At 33.4% G+C, this 20405-nt stretch overlaps 1 protein-coding gene and 1 long non-coding RNA gene across 4 annotated transcripts; one reads left to right on the forward strand and one right to left on the reverse strand.

The window, feature by feature from the left end:
• The first annotated feature begins 233 nt into the window (after positions 1-233).
• LOC140016977 (uncharacterized) lies at positions 234-3900 on the forward strand. The gene is made up of 2 exons (XR_011823266.1): positions 234-793; positions 3691-3900. It is a non-coding gene; the product is annotated as an uncharacterized lncRNA (long non-coding RNA).
• Positions 3901-9669: 5769 nt separating this feature from the next.
• On the reverse strand, positions 9670-18986 carry LOC113717164 (uncharacterized). Of its 3 annotated transcripts, none has more exons than XM_027241848.2 (9): positions 18721-18986; positions 15997-16152; positions 13977-14138; positions 13764-13869; positions 13292-13474; positions 11796-11961; positions 11185-11510; positions 10044-10133; positions 9670-9929 (listed from the first exon to the last, which is right to left on the reverse strand). In XM_027241848.2, the coding sequence occupies exons 2-9, from the start codon at positions 16009-16011 to the stop codon at positions 9874-9876; spliced, it is 1104 nt and encodes a 367-aa protein (XP_027097649.1). In that variant the 5' UTR covers positions 16012-16152; positions 18721-18986; the 3' UTR covers positions 9670-9873. The 3 variants fall into 3 exon arrangements, with proteins under 3 accessions (XP_027097649.1, XP_071926738.1, XP_027097650.1); XM_072070637.1 differs by having other exon boundaries at positions 13977-14174; XM_027241849.2 differs by having other exon boundaries at positions 15997-16170.
• Positions 18987-20405: the final 1419 nt, after the last annotated feature.

Below are 20405 nucleotides of genomic sequence, written 5' to 3' on the forward strand. Positions count from 1 at the left end.
AACTGAAAACAAAAAAAACAAGGGAAGCTACGGGCTGAGGAACCAATAGAGGGAGAGGAAACCAAAGAGAGCAAGGAAAAATCTGGAACTAAGCAAGGAAAATCTGTGAAAAGTTTACGGGCAAGAAACCAGAGGAAGAAAGGCAAGAGAGAGGGAAGAGTTTCGAGGGAGAAAGGAGAAAAAGCTTGGGGGAAATCTGGAAAAAGGAGGAAAACCAGAGAGAAAAGCTACGGGTAAGAAGAGAGGGAGGAGATTGAGAGAAGGTGGAGGCTGCCAAGAAAAAAAGAAAGGGAGAGGGGCTGTGGAAGGAAGAAACCGAGAGAGCAAGACAGATTGCTGAGGAAAAACAAAGGAAAAGAAAAGGAAGAAGGTGGCGGCTGAGTAGGGAAAAGCAAGGAAAAGAAAGAAAAGAGAGGAGAAAAGAGGCGGAGCAAGAAAGACACAGAGAGAGGAGGGAAAAATAGAGGAAAAAGGAGATCAAAAGAAAATTTTTGCTGGAAGAAACCCAGGGCTCAGGCTGATGAATCAGCCTGATTCGTCTCCAATTTCTGATCATATTTCCGATTTTCAGGGAGGTCTCTTCATTTCTGCAATATCCTGGACTGCAATGGAGAAGTTTTTGTTCAGAAACAATTCGGGGAAAACAACTCCAAACCTGTTGAATTGAAGCTTCAATTCGCGGCACCGTCAGTCCCTGGAGAAAATTTTGCAGCTTTCCACCAGTAGCTTTTTCGCACTTGAATCTGCTTATCTTACCGTGTCACGTGTTGTTCCGTCGTTTAAAACATCAGAGGTAATCTTTAAACTCTCTTCCGTCATACAAGTTCGGATTTATGACAGATTTCTTCCTTTTTGCTCTCTGCATTTTGTGTTCTTCCTTTGCTGTTTTATCTCCATTTTTCTGTTATAATCTTGCGATAAAGTGTAGCATTTGATCTGTTTGACGTTGGGAGTTGCATCTTTAGGTTTTTTTGGTTCAAAGTTGATGTTTGGTTGGATGTTTTGTTTGATGAAATTGTGGTGGGCATGAAACCCAGAAACGTTGCAGAGAAAGCTAATAAAGAAGAAAGCTTGCTTCGATGCTCTGCATGAAAAATTCCAGAAATTGCACTTTAGCCCTAATTTTTCAACTAATGCCACTATGGACCAGAAAATTGGAAAAATAATTATTTTTGTCCTTTAACATGTTATTTTTCTTTGATATGATTTAATGTGATTTTTGGATCGATTTTTAGTGAATTTTAGGATGAAATTTGAGGTTTAATAGTTTTGAGAGATTTATGATTTTGATTTGGATTTTTAGTGAAATTTTGGGTATTTTTGTTGTTTAATTGTAACAAATGGTTTTTCATTTATTTTTTGTGAATTTTAGTTTTGTTTTGGTAGGTTTCATTCTTAAGCCATTAATTTTAATTTATTTTAATTAGACCCCTAATATTTGTAATAATAACAATTTGACCCCTCAAATTTCTTTAATTACTTCAATTGGGTCCTTGTTTGTTTTAATTTATTGAATATGGGTTGTTTATTTTTATTTGAATGATTTGATTGATTCAATTTCATATTTATTTCCATTTCATGTGATTATTTGTTAATTAAAGCGATGTCTTGACCCTTTTTCTTTGTTTTGGAGGGTAAATAAGGAAAACTTCACTTCATTAGGTCACCAATTCAAATGAGGTGTACTCTGCTCTTTATTTTAATTTTACTTGATCCTATGTGCTCCTATGTGACTTTATGTGCGTAATTGCATGCTTTTTGAATGTTTTTATTTCATTTATTTATTTAGTCACTTTAATTGTTTTGATTTTGTATATTTATTTTAATTTTTATTTGGAAGACAATTAAATGCCACAATTATAATAGTTAGGTTATTATTTCATTTTATTTCATTTTTTTCCCTTTTAAATTGTAGTTAGGGCCCCCAAATGTAATAGTTAGGGCTTTATTTGATTTATTTGCTTTGTGTGCTATGCATGCTTATGTGTTTACGTGTTACTCGCTTTCTTAGGGCCTTTTATCTAAATATCATATTTATGTGCTATGTGCTATATATGATTTATGTGTTTATTTGCTTTATTATATTTTACATGATTTATTTGCCAACGCTAGTTGTAGCCCCCTTTTCTTCCGATTTCACACTAGTCCAACGCTAGTTGTGGCCCTCCTCTCCGATTTCTCACTAGTCCAATGCTAGTGAGAATTTATAAACATGGGCTAGTCCAACGCTAGACTCTTGGGAACCATCCACACGTTAGATCATGTTTGTGTGACAAAGCACTACATTTCATGCATAGTTTCTACTTTTGTAGGTTTTTTTTTTATTTTGCATGACATTCCCCTTATATGTATATCCCTTATCCCATATTTTCCTTATATGTATATTCCTTACCCCTTATGTATGAATCATGACATTAGACTTGCATTTCATTTAAGGAAAGTTAGAACTAGGTTAGATTATTTTGCTTGATTAGATATGAGAAATACCCATCGAATATGGGATATGGACAAATATGATTTTCTAGCCTTAGCACGCTCGTATTCCCTCTATTAAAGGGAAAATTAAAGTCACGAATTTTAGCCCCCGCACCCGTTATGATGCATTCCTTTAGGTCATATATATTTGTATAATTATTATTTTCTTTTATTTTTCTTCGGGTCTCATATTTTTGCATATTCGTGACCTCTTCAAAGAGTCACTCTTGGGCATCACAATTAATGTGATTTGCACCAATCAAGCTTTTGAAGAGATATTCCGACCCCCGACATCTTCCTAGGTTTAGGTTTTTGCATCCATATAGTGACATCAAAATGTGATAAATTCCTAAGTTAAAATAAGAAAATTTTTTGACTAAATCACACAACTAGCTTGGCTAGATTGAAAGGGTACCTTGGATTTTATCCTTGCCTTCCCTTTCTTCAAATGTGACTTCCGGCCTCTTTTCTCTTAATTTTCGCAAACTTGAAGTCGTTTAAAAAGGGTTTTCTCTACTTTTTCTTTAAAAATTCATTTTAGGTGACTTGGTACATTTTAACTCAATACCAAGTGATGACTCCTATTTTTTTCTTAAAAACCCTTTTTAAACTATTATTTTTGGATTAAAATCGTTGCACTTTAAGTCCCATTTAGGCCCATTTTCTTTATTTATTTTCTAAAAATCAAAAACTCCTTTTTACTCAAAATAAATCAAAAACCCATTTTTCAATCAAAAATTTATTTTTCTAAACACATTACATTTTCATTTAAAAATGGGGCGTGACACGGAGGGCATAAGGTAAATGTTAAATGAGGGGATTGTTGATCTTTTGGAGGACATAAGGTGGGAGTTCGGAGGTTATAAGGTGGTAAAATGTAGGGGATTGTTTATTGGTAGTTATAAGGTGAATATTGCTCCTTGTGAGCCCGTATCCTTTTAATGTTTAAATTATTGTTCATTCTTGTATTTACTTGAACGAATGAATGAATGCACGCATGAATGTTATTGTTTATCAAGTATTTTACGCTGAAAGATTCCTATCACAATTAATTGCTCCACTACTAGTTTCTAAAGTTGAGTATCGATTTACTTGAACCTATATTAGTTGGGAAAACGTGCTTACATGTTAAATTGTGTTATTCTCTTATTTTGCTTGTTTACCTGGAATGCTCACTGGACGTAAGCTCATCCCACGTTTTGTTTTCCTTAATAGGATTCGGATCTGAGAGTGCTGAAAAATACTGTTGGAATGTGTTGAGAGACTTTAAGTTTTTATTTTAGTAGAAATGACTGTAGTGTATATATTTTTGGGTTGTAATTAAGATAGGCGCCAAATGATGAATCTTTTGTACGTGAACCTATGTATTAGCTTGTGGATGTATGCAAGTGTTATTTTGGGGTGTAATGAATATTATTTTGTTTAGTTTAGAAATTTCAAGTAATTCTTGCTATGGATTGTAGTGAGTCATAGCGAGAGTTGGGCAGACGGTCCGCTGACCCCTCTAGTTTGCCTTTGGGGAAGTGGGGCTATCACAGATGATCACATGAAAAAGGTTAGGGATAATTTCAGAAACCTTCCTTGAGTCTTCTGACAATTTCACTGATACGAACCCTGCCAACTCTATGACAAAACCTATAAGAGACAAGTTCAAAAATTTAGAATATGGTATCACAGTTTGATGAACTCCAATGGATGAGTTGATGATGATATGATGAACTCCAATGGATCAACCATTTTATGACTTGAACATGAACCATCGGGACCTAGTTTAGAGTAGCGGATTATAAACGATCAAGGACAATTAGAAGAGTAGGATAATACCACAATCTAGTGCATTTCTAAATTAATAAATCAATTGAAACTCAAGAATCTTCTTAAGTATTCAAGTTTGGAACTCTTGAACAAGAGACTCGCGAAACACAAAGTATTGCTGAAATTTTCTTAATTCATCATTCACTATGAAAAACATTGACACTTAAGGCTTTATATAGCTTTTACAAAACTCAAAACCTAACTCAACTATAACTAAGACTTAACCTAAGTTCGGCTAAGAATAACAACCCTAACTTGACTCAACTAACCTAACACTAATTCGACTCCAACATTGGTCCGCATAACCTTTAGCCGTTTATTCAACCAAACTAACAACTTAAATTAATTCCAAACTAACCCTAGTTATGCAACCAAAATTGTTGGAATTAATTTAGAGAATGACAACATAAATCCTAATAACAATTAAAACCAATAAACGAACTAAAACATTGGAAGGGATCCGGATGTGATGAACTCCAATGGATGATTTGATGATGATGTGATGAACTCCAATAGATCAACCATTGATACGACTTGAACATGAACCATCAGGGCCTATGTTCACATCATTCACTTAGCTCCCCTCAAATTTGAAAACTTACTAAAATATCTATAATGCCCTCTACTTTGTAGACAATTTTAAATTTAAAGCAATAAATTTACAAAACCCAAAAAAATCTATTTTCTATCTCTTATTTATTTTGGCTTCTCTCTTTTCTAGTTAACATAACCTCTTTTTATTATCTTCACTTTTGTGGATATTAGCAAATTGAGATTACAAAATCAATAAAGGGAGTAGATTATATGTCAAACTAGAAGGAAATGAAGAGACTTGCAGTGATAGAGAAATATATAATGAAATTGATGGTTGAAATAGAAAAAAAAATAAAGATGTGGAATTTGTCATATTTTGTTTGTTTTCAAGAAAAATTTTTATAAAATGTCCATAATTACATAAGAATTTCTTTTAGTAGATTAGAAATTTTAATTATGATATTATTGTGGAGGTAGAATTTATTCTTTACTTCAGAAATATTAATATTTTTAAAGACATAGAAAGGTTGTAATAGTGGTTCTAGATCAGATTAACTTGTATTTAAAAAGTATTTGAGCATTGATATTTAATTTGGAGGATAAAATTAGTTGTCAATGGGGTTTTTGTGTGTGTATTTTTTTTTCTTTTTTTCACGTGGTAAGTATTGATACTATATATACAATTTGGGATCGACGGTTACTTAATTTTAGAACTTATGCTTGGATGGTTATTAAAGATTAGACTTACTGATTTGTGCAACGTGTGGAAGAAAATGATTGAGTGTAATATATTTTTCTTTCTTAGTTTTGTACAAAAGGGAAATTTAGGATTTTTGTGAGAAAATTTATCTTGTTGGACCTACAAGGTTACTAAATAATAAATGTAAGGGAGGTATATGTAATTTTTAAAATTTGAGGGGAGTTCTATGTAATTGTTAAAAATCTTAGGAGAGGTTCGTGAGATTTTAATTGATTGTTCCATCTTGAAAACTATAGAGATTTTACTTTTAGAAACTTGAAATGCATAGACACTACTATTTACATGCTCATTTGTAATTGAAAAACTTCTATTGCTAAATTAATCTGTAAATTAAAAAATTAAGATTCTTAAGCACTTGTAAATTGTTTAAAATATTCTCTTCTAAATGGAGATATTTTTCTCCTTTTTTTTTTTACTTTGTCAACGTACATTACTTAGGGGAGGGGATCGGTTGAGTTGATTTCGAAAGGGAAAGAAAATGTAAACGAGAGGTCCCATGTTCGAACTCTCCCACACACACTAAAGGGGAGGAAAAAAATATGGGCAAATTTCACTTTACCCCCCTATGGTTTAGCATTTTTTTACATTACCCCCCTATAGTTTCAAAAGCTACACATAACCCCCTTATGGTTTGGATTAAAGTGTCAAAGTGATGGGAACGATCATTCATAACGGAGTCACCTAAAATGTCAAAAATACCCTTATGTAAAGTTGAAAATTATTTGTTAATCAAGGGGGGTCATGTGTATATTTTGAAAACCATAAGGGGGTTATATGGTAAAATATTAAACCATAAAGGGGTTATATGGTAAAATATAAAAATCATACGGGATTAATGTGTCATGTATTTATAAGGGTAATTTTGACATTTTTAGAAGTTTCGTTACGAGTGACTATTTCCGTCACTTTGACACTTTAATCCAAACCATGAAGGGGTTATGTATAGTTTTTGAAACCATAGGGGAGTTATGTAAAAAAAATGCAAAATCACAGGGGGGTAAAATGTAATTTACCCAAAAAATATATGTTATTTAGAACTATAAGAAGAATCAAATAAACTTAATAAACAAGGGCATTGTTGTCCAATGGGCATATGGGGGTGTTGATTTAGCCCCTCCCAGATAGAAATTGTTGAAGTTGACCAAAACAACAAGGACTAGAAAACAACGGCAATCAAACATTGACTAGAACAATATAATTCTTTTTTCAAAAAGAAATTAAAAAAAAAAGAAACTAAAATTTATATAGAAGTGTAAGAATAGACATGTCAATTGGACCTTATAAGCCAAATTTGACAGACACGAGTTCAACTCATTTCATGTAAAACAGTATTTAAATCTAACCTCAACACAACTATTCTGACAAATATTTAGATCCATCCTCAACTCAATTAACTAAGTTTTGGGTCAAGTTTATATCCTCACTTTTGCTTCTTAGATTCCTACTTAATCGTATGTAATACATTCACTAAGCATGACCGTTTAGTGTAGTATATTGTATTTCACATGATTTTCTTTATCCCATCCTTTTACAATGTACATTATTGCCATTAAATAAATTATTGTTTTATTATCAAAAAATCAAAATTAGCCTACATAAGAGAGTAATAATAGGAAAGAATCTGGAATTTATATTCATAATTAACATCAGTTGTTCTTTAAATACTACCATCATACAGATATTAGGAGGTAGTACAAAATTGAAACCTTAAAATGATTTGCTTATTCACTTAGGTTTTGTCAGTGTAAAAACTACTACCGTGTCTATTACAAAAGACAAAACTAGTTGCCAAATGGCAATGGTTAATAATTTCACATAAGCATTAATGACATATAACAAATTAAGAATCAGTGATGAAGAAGTTAGCCGTTGATAATAAAACAGAATCACCTTTCTATATAAATGAAATTAGAGTTTTTTTCACTTTCACATTCAGAGTTTGAAATCCTAGATTGATAATTTAGGAATGGAAAGCGTATGGAAAAGGGAGGAAGGATTTAGGGGAAAAAAAATTAGATAGTAGAGGTTCACCAACGTGCATTATAGGGGCCTATGTACATATATGAGATTGGACAAATGAAACTCGTTAAAGCGAAAATAAGTGACTGTAATTTAAATTTGCATGGCCTCTCTATGTAAATGCGATTGGACGGTTCGACAACTGAAGTGCAATAAAATGAGCCGTCTAAAAAAATGAGATTGGACAGTAAAGACCCACAAAAGCACGCTACCGGTTGATAAGATACAGAGTCGCATTTTCACATGAATGAGATTGGACGATCGGGACTCACTTAAGAGCATAAAAGTAGCCCGTTTATACAAATGAGATTGGACAAGTGAGACCCACTAAAGTGAAAATAACTGATTATATGTAATTTGAATTAGCATGGCCCCTCTATGAAAATATCCTGGATCGGACTTATATTTGTAAGTGGAGCCTAATAGGATAATTGTTCTTGGGTCTACTATACATTACATTCGGCCGAATCCTTGGCATTTTAACCCTGATCCAATAGGAGAATACCTTTTGGTCAAACAAATGCCCTACACTCCCAACTAGGGTTGCAAACAAATTAAATCGACTCGCGAACTCAAACATCGAGATCGAGCTGATCAAGTCGAACTCGAATTCGAATTTGAATTCAAAAATATTAAATTCGTTAACTGATGATTATATATATATAGTTTATTTTAAATGTAAAATTACACACATATATATATTCCTAATATTTTATTATTTTATTATAAATTATTATTTTATTCATTTATAAAAAATAAAATAATTATTTGTTATATTTTTTAAGCTCAAGCTTGACCTAAATATTTTGAACTCGTCAAACTCAAGCTCGAGTTCAAATTTTATAAAATTACGTTGAGACTCGACTCGATTAGACCGATACTCGATTCGACTCAATTCGTTTGCATCCTTACCCCCAAGCCTAAACTTTTCAGGATTGAGAGTAGAATGATTGAAATAAATGTAGCAAGAACTAGAGTTGGTATTGAAAAGAAAACCCAAAATCAAGTAGGTGCCAAAATCTAACTGGAGGACAGGAGTTCATAAGTTACTAGAACTCAAAACATAATGGAGGAGAGGTAGGAACAATTGCAGGAGGTAACAGTTGCTCATAGGTACCAACCGTTCCGAAAGATTGATGGTCAAGATTTGATCAATAATGTAAGGTTCAGATTATATCTTGTATATTGTTTAACATCATTTTTCATATCATGTATGAGATTCACAAAATTTTATTCTATAATTACACGTTATTGAAAGTGAATTATATTATATACACACAAAATTACATTTTGTGCATTTTACACAAAATCGGTCTGAACGATTTTTCTGATGATTGTTTGGACCCAATGTCCAAACATAATTGACAAATACTGTGAACTTGATTTTGTAAAGATTATTGAAAGAAAAAGTTTTTCCAACTCCCAAAAAATGATGTTTATTTTCCAAATGAGGCTGCTTGCATTTCAAAAATACAACTTTTGGAAAGTACACATTTTATGAATGCGACTTTTGAAAATTCTTTGTATTACGAGTTATTTTTTTTAATGGCCTATTTTACATTTCACATGCTAACCTTAATCACTTTGATTACTTCAGCCAAAAAAAAAATTATAAAATATTTTGCCTGCACATGCTAACCTTAATCACTTCAATTAACCTTTAATCAGACTGATAATTTTTCATGACTTTTTTTTTTCTTTACATTGAACATGCTAACCTTAATCCTTTTGATAATCCAAGCTTAACCAGGTTGATTATTTCAGCATAAAGTCCCTGGTGATATCTATTAATCAACCAAACCGATGTTTCCTGTCTTTAAGTCAAGGCTGATAGTTTAACTCATGTACAGAACTGAAAAAGGGATCCTAGGTACATGTAAAAAGTAAAAATATGTATAAACTCCTTTTAATTCACAGCTTAATGCATTAATAGGTTACCCTCAAACATAAATTTACAAGAATTAGACCAAACAGTCAGCAAGTACAGGATAAGATCTCGTTCTGTCTGATTTAGCACTGTCCAGAATATAAACTTGAAACTATATAAGAGATGAAACCTGACACAGTTTTGCAAAACCACAACACTGATTCTAAACTACACTGCTGAAAAGCTACGATTACAAATTTTGTCAATAACTATATACTTAAATGCCAATTAAAGATACAAGTGTTTCCAGTACCAAGGTCTCAACTGTTATTGTACAGAACCTCTTATTCCTACAACTGAATTTCTACGTTCTAGTCAGTTGATGTGCCTCACCTTACTCAATCTAGGACCTCTCTTCATCCGATTGAGATGGTTGTACATCAACAAAAAACTCCTCCACTGAAATGAAAATGCAAGAATTAGGGAAACAAATGCTGTAGTCTAGATGAAAGCTCTGAAGTAAACGAGTTTAAGCAGTTAGAACAAGCTGACCTGGAGAACTTTCAGGCTTACCTATATCCTCTTGCTCGGGAGAATCAAGCAAAATATCAGAATCGGATGGCAAAAAGGGGGAACCAGGATAATTTCCAAGAGGTCCTAAATCTGCATATTTTCAAAGAAAAACATATAGTTTAAATCATCAGCATATGATACCATTGAAGAAGTAGAAATATGATGGCCATAAGTAGCATATCAAACGGCAATAAATAGGATATCATATGAAGGCTACATCATTACCAGCAACGCAATGTGTTGGAATCTCAAAACCAACTTGGAATTTAAACATAAAATATAGTTTCAGGAGAAAATCAAGACTTTTGAGCATTTACAAAATGCACATTGTATCCCGCCTAAAAGAAAAAAGAATAGGGTTCATATTCTCATACCATTTTATTTTCAGACGAGCATGCAATCAAAATTGGGATGCACATTTCAAGCGTTTCATGATCAATCGCTAAAGACTACACCTAAGAAACTATTCAAAGGTCTCTAGATTCCAAGGTGAACAATAGCTGTAAATTACGGACAAGAATGACTCTTGAGTATGAGAAAATTATGCAGGGATCTCAGGGTAACTTCTAATTGTACAGCAGAGAACAGAGAGTAAAAGATTTTCATCCAACTGTAAGACTACAAATTTTGGTCTATGACTGGTCATGGGAAAATAAGTTTCACAACGGCAACTAGAAATAAGGTAGCCCAGAATGCTAGTGTATGAGAGTCATGGGCATTGTGCTCCTCCCCAAAGGTTAATCTTACTATTTGGCGGTCACATTAGTATTGGACTCCTTCCCAAATGTTGAGCCATTACTTGGCAATCACGCTGTTGTTGGGCTCCTCCCCCAAAAGCTAACCCATGCACTTCCTGGAGGTTTCTTCTTTGGGCAGAAAAGGAAAATATATAACTGCAGAAGCAATGTGAATACCACTTGGCTCCTCAAAGATTCTGACATATTTCACCATTAAAAGGTTTATAAAGTGAAATCATTTAAACTACTACATATCAAGGATCAATGTTGTCCTAGTAAACCAATTCTCTTCACCAATAAACTTGACGTCTATTTTTTAATGAAGCAGGGGTTCACGACACAAAAGAGTGAAAAGACACAAAACATTTAATAATTCTTTAGTTCTTATCATTAAAAAGACATACCTCCTAAGTTTGACAAATCTGCTGTTAAGTCCGAAAGGCTGAAGTTCCAGGGGATCTGAGCCAACGATCTAAGAGAATCTCTTGAGTTTCCGTTTCCGTTATCTTGAGGAAGTTGCAATCCAACTGAACTTGCCACATCAGATGTAAATGCCGTATCAAGTGCTGATGTATCAACTCCCATTCCTGACATTTCCGATGCCGTGAAGGGAAAATGGCCACTGGATGCTACTGAAGTAGGGCTTACAGGCATCTCTGACATTGATGACATCGCACTACTTGGTGCGATAGCAGCTGGTACATCAGCAGCCCCGCTGTCCATGACCATCCTGTAGAAAGAACAACTGTACAGTAAGTAGAAGCCTCGGACACATATTATGCCATCCTCAATTGGAAAGAGAAAAAGAAGAGGGAAATGGGCAATGCAATATTATGTACAGAAACCAAAGTTGAAAAGGAAGGTATTAACAAGTTAATGTGCATAAAATCTTGATACCACATGTTGAAAAAATTTTTACAACTTGAAGCACAATGGAGAACTTTACAGAAAACCAAAAAAAGAACCAACATATATACAGGGGGAAAAAATAAAGCACCAAAAAAAAAAATCTCACTCATTTCCAGCATTTATCCGCATGGGATGGAAGTTGCCTGGTGCAGGCACGCCATTAACCCCATGAGGGCTAGATATTCCACAGGCCATTGGGTCAAGATGAGGTTGACCAGTAACTGACACTGGAGGCGGTTGTAAGACAGGGTATCCCATTGGTAATGTGTTGCCTGCACTGCAAAGAAGTGGATTTAAATACATTCCTAACACATTATTTTTTAGAATGTTTCAAACATCTGCAGAAAGCTATTAACAAAGAAAAATCACTTCATTCAACTCATAATTCCTGAATGCACTGAAAAGCAATGAGAACATTAGTTAATGAAGAGAACAGGGGGCATGAGAAAAATTGCATTGACTAGCACAATCTAAAGGGTGACAAAAACTAAAGAAGTCAAAGATAAATCCATATTCTCAACAAGTCAAGATCATGGACAAGAAAGACCAAGTTAAAACAAAGCAGAAAAGCTATTAATCCATAAGACTCTATTTGAACCAATTAGTTTACAATCCCAGAATATGAAGCACAAACACTCAAGGAGAGACATGTAATAAATTGTACACAAATTTTATTCTTCTCTAAGTTTAATACTCTTAGAGAGTACAGTTACATAGGGGCCATGTGAAGGATGCATAGAAGAATACATATGGCACAAGCTTGGTAGACATATAGCATTCTTTTTCCTTTCAGAAAGGTTCTACATAGATCAGTACCAAGATTCCAAGAATTTATTTTCCTTTAGCAAAAATCTGAGCAATTAAAGTTTTCAAGTGTTAAGTTCATTCAAACTAATTGGCACTATTCGGTACTAACATTTCCTCTACAGACTGATCTTAATTAGTCGATTACTTGTCATGTCCTCATCTCTTCATAAATCCAGTGCAAGCCTCTCAATGTGATGCCACATTCATGACTGAGTCTACAACAGCCCTTAGATCTCACAATAAGGCTAGACTTCTAGTTCTTTGGAGCTTTGTCATCAAAGACGGAGCCAGAAGTTTTTCTATGGGGGACAAGATTAAATATCAAATGAATAGTGTATTGCAAGTTGCATCATAAAAACCTTGCAATTTTTTGTTGGAGGAAAATTTTTATCTTAAAAGGATTTCTTTAAAAACTTTCAAATTTCTAAAGGGTTAAACAAATTTCTAGATCATTGGGGTTGGTGGCCGCTCCATAGCTCCATCTTTGTTTGTAACAGATCAAGGGGGGGGGGGGGGAAAGAAAAGAAGAAATGTAGTTGGGCATGTCAGCATAGGCTATTTATTTCAATCAAAGCAACTTGTTCAAAGATAGGAAATTTCCAGCACCAAATTACTTTAGTTTAATGTTCTCAAAAAAAAAAAATTTCCCGCAAGCCATAAATCCTACTAAATTGTGTGGTCAAAAGCAATCATTTTGACTTCAATATCTTGTGAATTTGACAAAATGCGCACCCCATAACATCTCCAAATAAGTAAAGAATCTATTGGCTGATAATCATTGAATGATATCTTTACCTGGCATGGGATGAATCCCATTCTGTATAGGAGCCAATGGAATTTTTGGAGGTGGAGGATACTTCATGAGATTAAACTGATGAACAAGCAAGTGATTGAACAAGGTTATCTGTTTCTTCAATTTAAGCCTGATGTAATAGGCCCGAAAAAAATCAGCATTCTCTTCTTCCAACTTCTGCCATACTGTATACCAAAAGATGGAATAAGTAATCAGCTAAAAGACCAAAACCAATCATCTGTTTGGAAATAAGGGAATCTGCAATATTTGCTTAATATTGTTGTATCACCACAAGGGGAATAAATCATCACTCATGATCTTTATAAATGAAGAAAAACTACAATAAAAACACATTCAACTAACACTTCATAATATGCAGTCAGAGAACGACTCATACAGGAATTATTTGTATAGTAGTGCAAATCAGACAACTATAGACCACAATAAAACCTTCACTGATAGCTTCACACCTACCCAAAGTTGTAAAGCCAGGATCTATCCTTGCACGAGTCAGAAGTGTTTTCACCACTTCATCTCTATTCATGTACAACTGAAGGCAACGTTCTATTAAGTTCTGGACCTACAGGAGACCAATTTATGCGATCAGTTTAGATAATCTTTCAGGTTCCCTATGAAACACAGTTTGAACAATTGATGAAGCAAACAGAAACATAGAGAATTCCTTACAAGTTCAATGTCCTGACGTTGAACCTTCCTCCCATCACTACTGGACACTGAAACTGAACCTGAATCTGCTATAGGAGCTTCTGTTGCATTATTCTGTTGGTCATTTTGGGACTCCTGTGACATCTGGGTTGAAGGTTGTAATTCTTGTGCATTTGGAGAATCCTGCAAAAAGTTTCTTCATCTGATTACCAGGGAAACCTACTCAAACATCCAGATGATATCAAGCCAATGAAATGTATATCAATAGGCAGCATTCGATTCCTTTGTTCAAGTTGAATACATAAAATATTCTTAAAAAAAGGAACAAGAAAATCATGAAGTAGGAACAATAGATCAAAGAATATGATCCTCATGAACAGGGAACCAAATAATTACTCTATCAGAATCAACTCCTGAGCAGTAGGAAAATATCATGCAGTTCAATAGATCAAAGAATGCTTTACAGTTGAAAGACTTCTGGAATAATCACAGCCTTTTTTTATTTTAGGGTACTTTTGTCTCTTAAGTTCAGCAAAAGTAGCATAAAATCTATCTTATGTTGTTTATCCATTGACCAAGAATTATCCATAAGCTGTTTGTTCTAAAGAGCCAAAAAACATCTAGCAACTTTGGCTGACTTTAAACATCTTAGCATCGCGATTCCTGCAGTCCTATTTACATTGTTTTCCATCATAAAGTGGGAAAGATAATCTCTCAGATGCCATTCCAATGGATATTTTTAATACTAAAATAAACATTTTATAGTCCGGATATCAATTTATTTATGTAACAACTTTCAAATAATACTAGCTACACACGTCTCTGTGAATTCTTGTGTTGGTACAAACATTTACATGAGAAATTTTGTAATTTCAGCAATCAGATAAAGTATCCTTATCCAAGTCTCCTCTATCAGACAATATATCAATTAGAAGTTGATTGTATATTTTGGAGGTACAAGTAGAACAAATAGTTAAAGGAAGCAGTTAATCTTCTATTCATCAGATATTTACACAACCTGCTAGACTAGTAAGTACAAAGCATCAAACTCTCATAACTCTGGACCAGAGCTGCTAAAAGTTTGCATCATGCATCCATCTTTCATTAACATACATTGAGGAAATATCCAAATATTATTACAACCTAATATAGGTGCCAAAGATAATGCATAATTGACAACAATATGGCACCAGAATGACAGGACATACTGTTTCCTACAATTCAAAAGCTAGTGAAGAAATGCAGTGGACCACCATGACATTGCATCAAAAGCCATAAAATGCTGTCTTCCTATTGATTTGGCTAACCATTTGCAATATCACCAACAAAATGCAATGACATGCAGATAGAAAGAGTCGGATTGGATCCTTCACATCGGAACTCTCCATCTTTACATCTAAATCAATTCAAACACTTCTCCAGTCATCTTCTCTTATAATACTTACATATGAATCAATCACAGACCCTTACAATATGCTCTTGATTTCACATGGCAGATAGATATGAATTAGCAGAACTGTAGCTTTGGGCAACACAACCTCATCGTTTGCATATGAAATTACGACCATGGCATAAATAAGATGGACCCCTGTGGATGGGAGCTCATTCATCAAGATCTTTACAGATTGATTATGAAAATTAATCATAACTGAAAATGGTGCTCAAAGTTTATTCTCCACTATTATTCTTGGTTTCAAAGGCCACATGCAATAAATTCTATGCAATAAGATATCACACTTCAAGTTCTGAACTGGGTAAATGTATGAGACATTATGAAGCATATAACATCGCCACGATTAACAAAACAACATTGTTCCAATGCACTATGATCCTTCCAAGATAACAAACAATTATTTGCTCCTGAATGTTTGTGGTTATCCAATTGTCTGTGGCGATCATAGGAAAACTGATTCACCGTACAAAGGCAGGAGGAGCTGATTGCAGCAGGTCAAGAACTGGACAAGATTTTGTGAGTCTTTATGGCACCCAAGCTAGATGTTCAGTAATTACCATCAAAATCTCTATTGAAACAATCAATTACCTGCGAGTTTTTCATCTTAACTAATTCTAAGTTGACAACATCTCTCCAAAAAGCCCCAGCATCTTAATATAAGTTGTAAAAGTTTTCTGAGTTCACCAGTACAACAAGTTAGTTGCTTCTAATGGATCAGGAACAACTACTTGAAGCACTTTGTACCTGAGAAAAAGAAAGATGCTGTAAATTATTATAATCCACCGGAGAACATGGAGAACTATAATCTCTAGTTAAATTGAAGAGAGAAATTCCACAAAGAGAGAAGGAAAACAAATCATTTGGCTAAGGCCAAAATCTACCCAAAAACACAAAAATGAGAAGAATAACATAGAAAGACACAGAGAGGATAAAAGTCCCAACTGGATACACTTAACCGGACCGAAGAACCATCAGAGGTCTTTAGCCAACCATACATATATATTTTTTCCTTAGCAAGCTGAATAATCAGCACTCAGTATTACTTAGGCCTGTTGTTGTTTCGTGTGCCATTTTTAGCCAGCAGCAAAAATTTGACTACCAGAAAATCTGTTCAAAACTTTGGGCTAACAAAGTTTTAGCTGCCATTTTGTGAATGTTCAAAACAATATAACTGCATTTGCTTTAATTGGCACTGCCTTAATGTAGCACAGCTCGCAGTCATGAACTCGGAAAAGTGGCCAATCAAATGCATCATGGGCAGCCTCCAGCTCATAGTGTCAGGCTAGAAATACTGAAGTACATTATTTTAAGTGCCCAGCAACTAGTCAAGAAAACAATACCAGATCTCTAATCAACATCTATGCATTAATACTCAACAAAAACATAATTGGCACAGTCCAATTCTGTGAATCCCTCATTTTACATCCCCTTAAATGTGAATGGTCAATAGGATGACATAAGATCAAGTCGAAAGCATAAACCTTTGAGCATTATTTGCCAAAGCATTTATTTGTATTTAGGCCTCAAGTTGAAATCAACAATTAGCATAAAATCAACATAAAGGGGTGCCAACAGTTGTTAGTAAAGCATTGATTCTTGTAGACACCAAAATTTTACCAATTCATTTTATTTTTATTGTTATCTTTATTTTTTTAAGTTGTTTAGATGAAATCATTTTTACTTAATTGGTTTTCTTTTGTAGGAAAGTGAAGAAAGGAAAAGAAAGAAAATGGAAGTGAAAAAAGATTTTTGCAAAAAAAAAAAAAATCAGAAATGAATTTTTGGATAAATGAAATTTTTTGGGAAGATATTTGGGCCCAATGGGTACCCAAGTATTTCCCAACATTTCCTATCAAATAATGGGTACAATTGGGATGCATCCCATTTTACGCCCAACATCAAATTACAATACCCATCCCGCCCAAAGTCCCTTTGGGCATGGGTAGCCCATTGGGACTTGGGACAAATTGCCACCTCTAGCCTCAACTAAGTGGAATATAATTTGATTTATGTCTTATCTTTTGGTTCATATCCATTATTTTAACACTTCCAGAAATCAAATAATTCTTCTTCATAGACATAACACATTTTAAACTTTCTCTGTCTTACATTTTCACCGTGTAAATCACGTTCTTCATTTCCACTTTCTGTGAAAAGCTTCTTAAGGGTAGAGGCACAAAAATGTACCACATCTCGCATCTAAAAAAATCACATAATAAAGAATCTGTGGCATCATAAAATCCGAAATCCCCCCACTTCCAGAAAATGTTTTCATTTTCAACTCAAACAAATTCCTATTTTCATCTAAACTTGCTGTTGAAATTAAAGAAAAAAGGAAAAGAACCTTGACAGTCGTACAAAGGCAATTAGTTGAATCAAACCCAACACAACTCCTGGCAATAAGTATACTACATCTAAATTCTTAGGTAACTACCAGCTCCAAATTGGTTTAAAAAACTCAAGCACTCTGACATCTGGCAGTTATAAACTTGACAGTCATCAAGTGCCATGTGATCTCCTTTTAGCTCAGTTAAACAATCAGACTAGTAGTCAAAAAATCGAAATGGAGGAAATTAGCATAGGCAAAATCTAGCTAGTATTTTTACAGACAATAAAGAGTGGCACAAAAATTAGCAAATCCATGAAGTCAAAAAATAGTCTCCAAACCATTCAAATTTCATGTTTTAAAATTGAGTAGTCAAAATCATCATTCTAAAACAAAATTAAGCTCCTAACAATCAGGTATACGGTTATTCTCCAACAGCTTTCCAGATAACCAGTTGTTTTCATTGCCAAATTTCTGACCTGTATACAGTTTCTATAATCTATTTTTTTTTTTTAGAAATCAATAGCTATTTAACCAAACAAACTGAAGAACAACATAAAACATGAGATTTTAAAAAACCCAAAAAATCTTTCTCCATGTTTGTGCACATACACTTTTGTCCTTTCTAATTTTTTCTTTCACTTTCAAGACTTTTAAACAGCCAACAAACAATTATAATACCACAACCAACCCAACAAACAGCTTAACAAGATTGCAGCTTTACAGTCTTCATCCGAAAAAAAATAACAAGTTCCAAAATTACGAAACTTTGACAAATCAAACAGCAAGTATGAGAGGGTCTTTAGCCTCCTTCCTTTGGGAGCCAAGAAAAAACAATTTTGTAGCACTAGGAATTAATGACAAAGACATTAAAAAGACTCAGATGGGCAGATCTAATCAAACTCTCAAATGCACAAATAAAGCAGTAAACTTTCTGCAAGACTAAAAAAGTCCAAAATTTTGCAGAACCCAATAAGAATACTCACCCAAAGAATTAATTTTGAAGCTCCTTCATTCAAGAAACTAAAAGGGTTCTTTCCGACCCCAGCTGGCAGTAGAATTCTCAATTCAAACAAACTTAAATTTCAAAGAACAATCAAAAAAAAAAAAGAAAAAGGAATCTGAAGGGTAAGGGCCTTAGAAAATGAAGAAGAAGAAGAAGAGGGGTTTGGTCTGAAGAAGCAGAAGTGTGTTAGGGGATAAGAAGAAGCATAATAAGATAGATTTCTCTTCTCACATTTGACAAATTAACTGAAAAATGAATTTCTACGTTACTTACTGGCTTTTGACAACCGTACGGAGTAAAAAGGCCTTTGGAAAAGCTGCTCTATTTTGAATTCAACTGTTTCTAAAATTACAGTTCAATATTTTTAAATTTTTTAATTTTGAAAGGAAAATTTTGAATCATGTGTTAATCTGCGATTTGTTGGGGGCTTTTTTAGTCTGTTTCGGTGTAGCTAAAATTGGTGGAGTAAGCAAAAGTCAAGTAACGGAAAATAAAGGACCTTTTGGTTGCAAGTTTGGTTAATAAAAATAGGTTGGATAATACATGGAAAATTAGTGATAATTCCTCTAAATATTAAAAAAATTCTTTCTTATGTCTAAATTGTTATTGTCTAACTAACTATTTTTCTATAAAATTCTCATGACAAAATGAAACAAAAAACTTTGAAGTTTTCCTACTTACAAACCATTCGGAAAGACAAACATAATTAATTTTCTTTCATTTTTGTCACACTTTCCCTTCTAATCTTACATTATTAGTTTTTAACTTTTTTTGTGCAAAGTATAATTAGCCTATGAAATCGAACCAACAACCATGATGATGATGGGTACTGCATACAAATTAGGTCGATTATTACTCTTGGTTTAGACATTGTTTGTTTATAATTTTGAGTCGTTATAAGATGATTATAAATTGACTATATAAATACCTTAATTTAATTATTTAGAAAACAAAATAAATTCTAAATTTATTTGAATTTGTTATATTCCACAAAAATATAAATCGCAAAGATATGGAAGCAAACAAAACAGCTTTGAAACTAATTTTAAGAGTATCAATAAGGTGATCTTGCTTATGCAAAATATCAAACACTAAAGCCTATTTGATAACCTAATTCAGCACTTAAATTTAATGGAATCAGATCTTAATATATTTAGACCGTTTGATAATCAAAAATTGAACATATGAATTAATTAAGTGGGACTAAATTTTCTAGGCAAAACTTACTCTCAAAATTAAGTGATAACCTATTCACTTATCACTAAATATGATATACACTCAAATGTATTAGATTTAATACTGAACAATTTAATAATTTAATAGATTCAAATTTCAAATTCAAATTTCAGACTTCAGTTTTATCAAACACAGCTTAAATCTAAATCCTATTGATTAGTGCTATGAGGTTGCAAAGTATACAAATATAGAAAAAGAGGGGCGGAATCCACACCTCATATATTTATTAAACATTAATGCCCTTAGTTTTTATACAAATATAGACTTACAGTGATAGAGAAATAAATAATGAAATTGATGGTTAAAATAAGAAGAAAAACTAAAAATGTGGAATTTATAATATTTTATTTGTTGTCAAAAAATTTTTTTATAAAATGTCAATAATTACATAACAGTTTCTTTCAATGGATTAGAAATTTTTTATTATGA

The sequence above is a fragment of the Coffea arabica genome, chromosome 11c (genome assembly GCF_036785885.1).
Source record: "Coffea arabica cultivar ET-39 chromosome 11c, Coffea Arabica ET-39 HiFi, whole genome shotgun sequence".
In the NCBI taxonomy this organism is placed as follows: domain Eukaryota; kingdom Viridiplantae; phylum Streptophyta; class Magnoliopsida; order Gentianales; family Rubiaceae; genus Coffea; species Coffea arabica.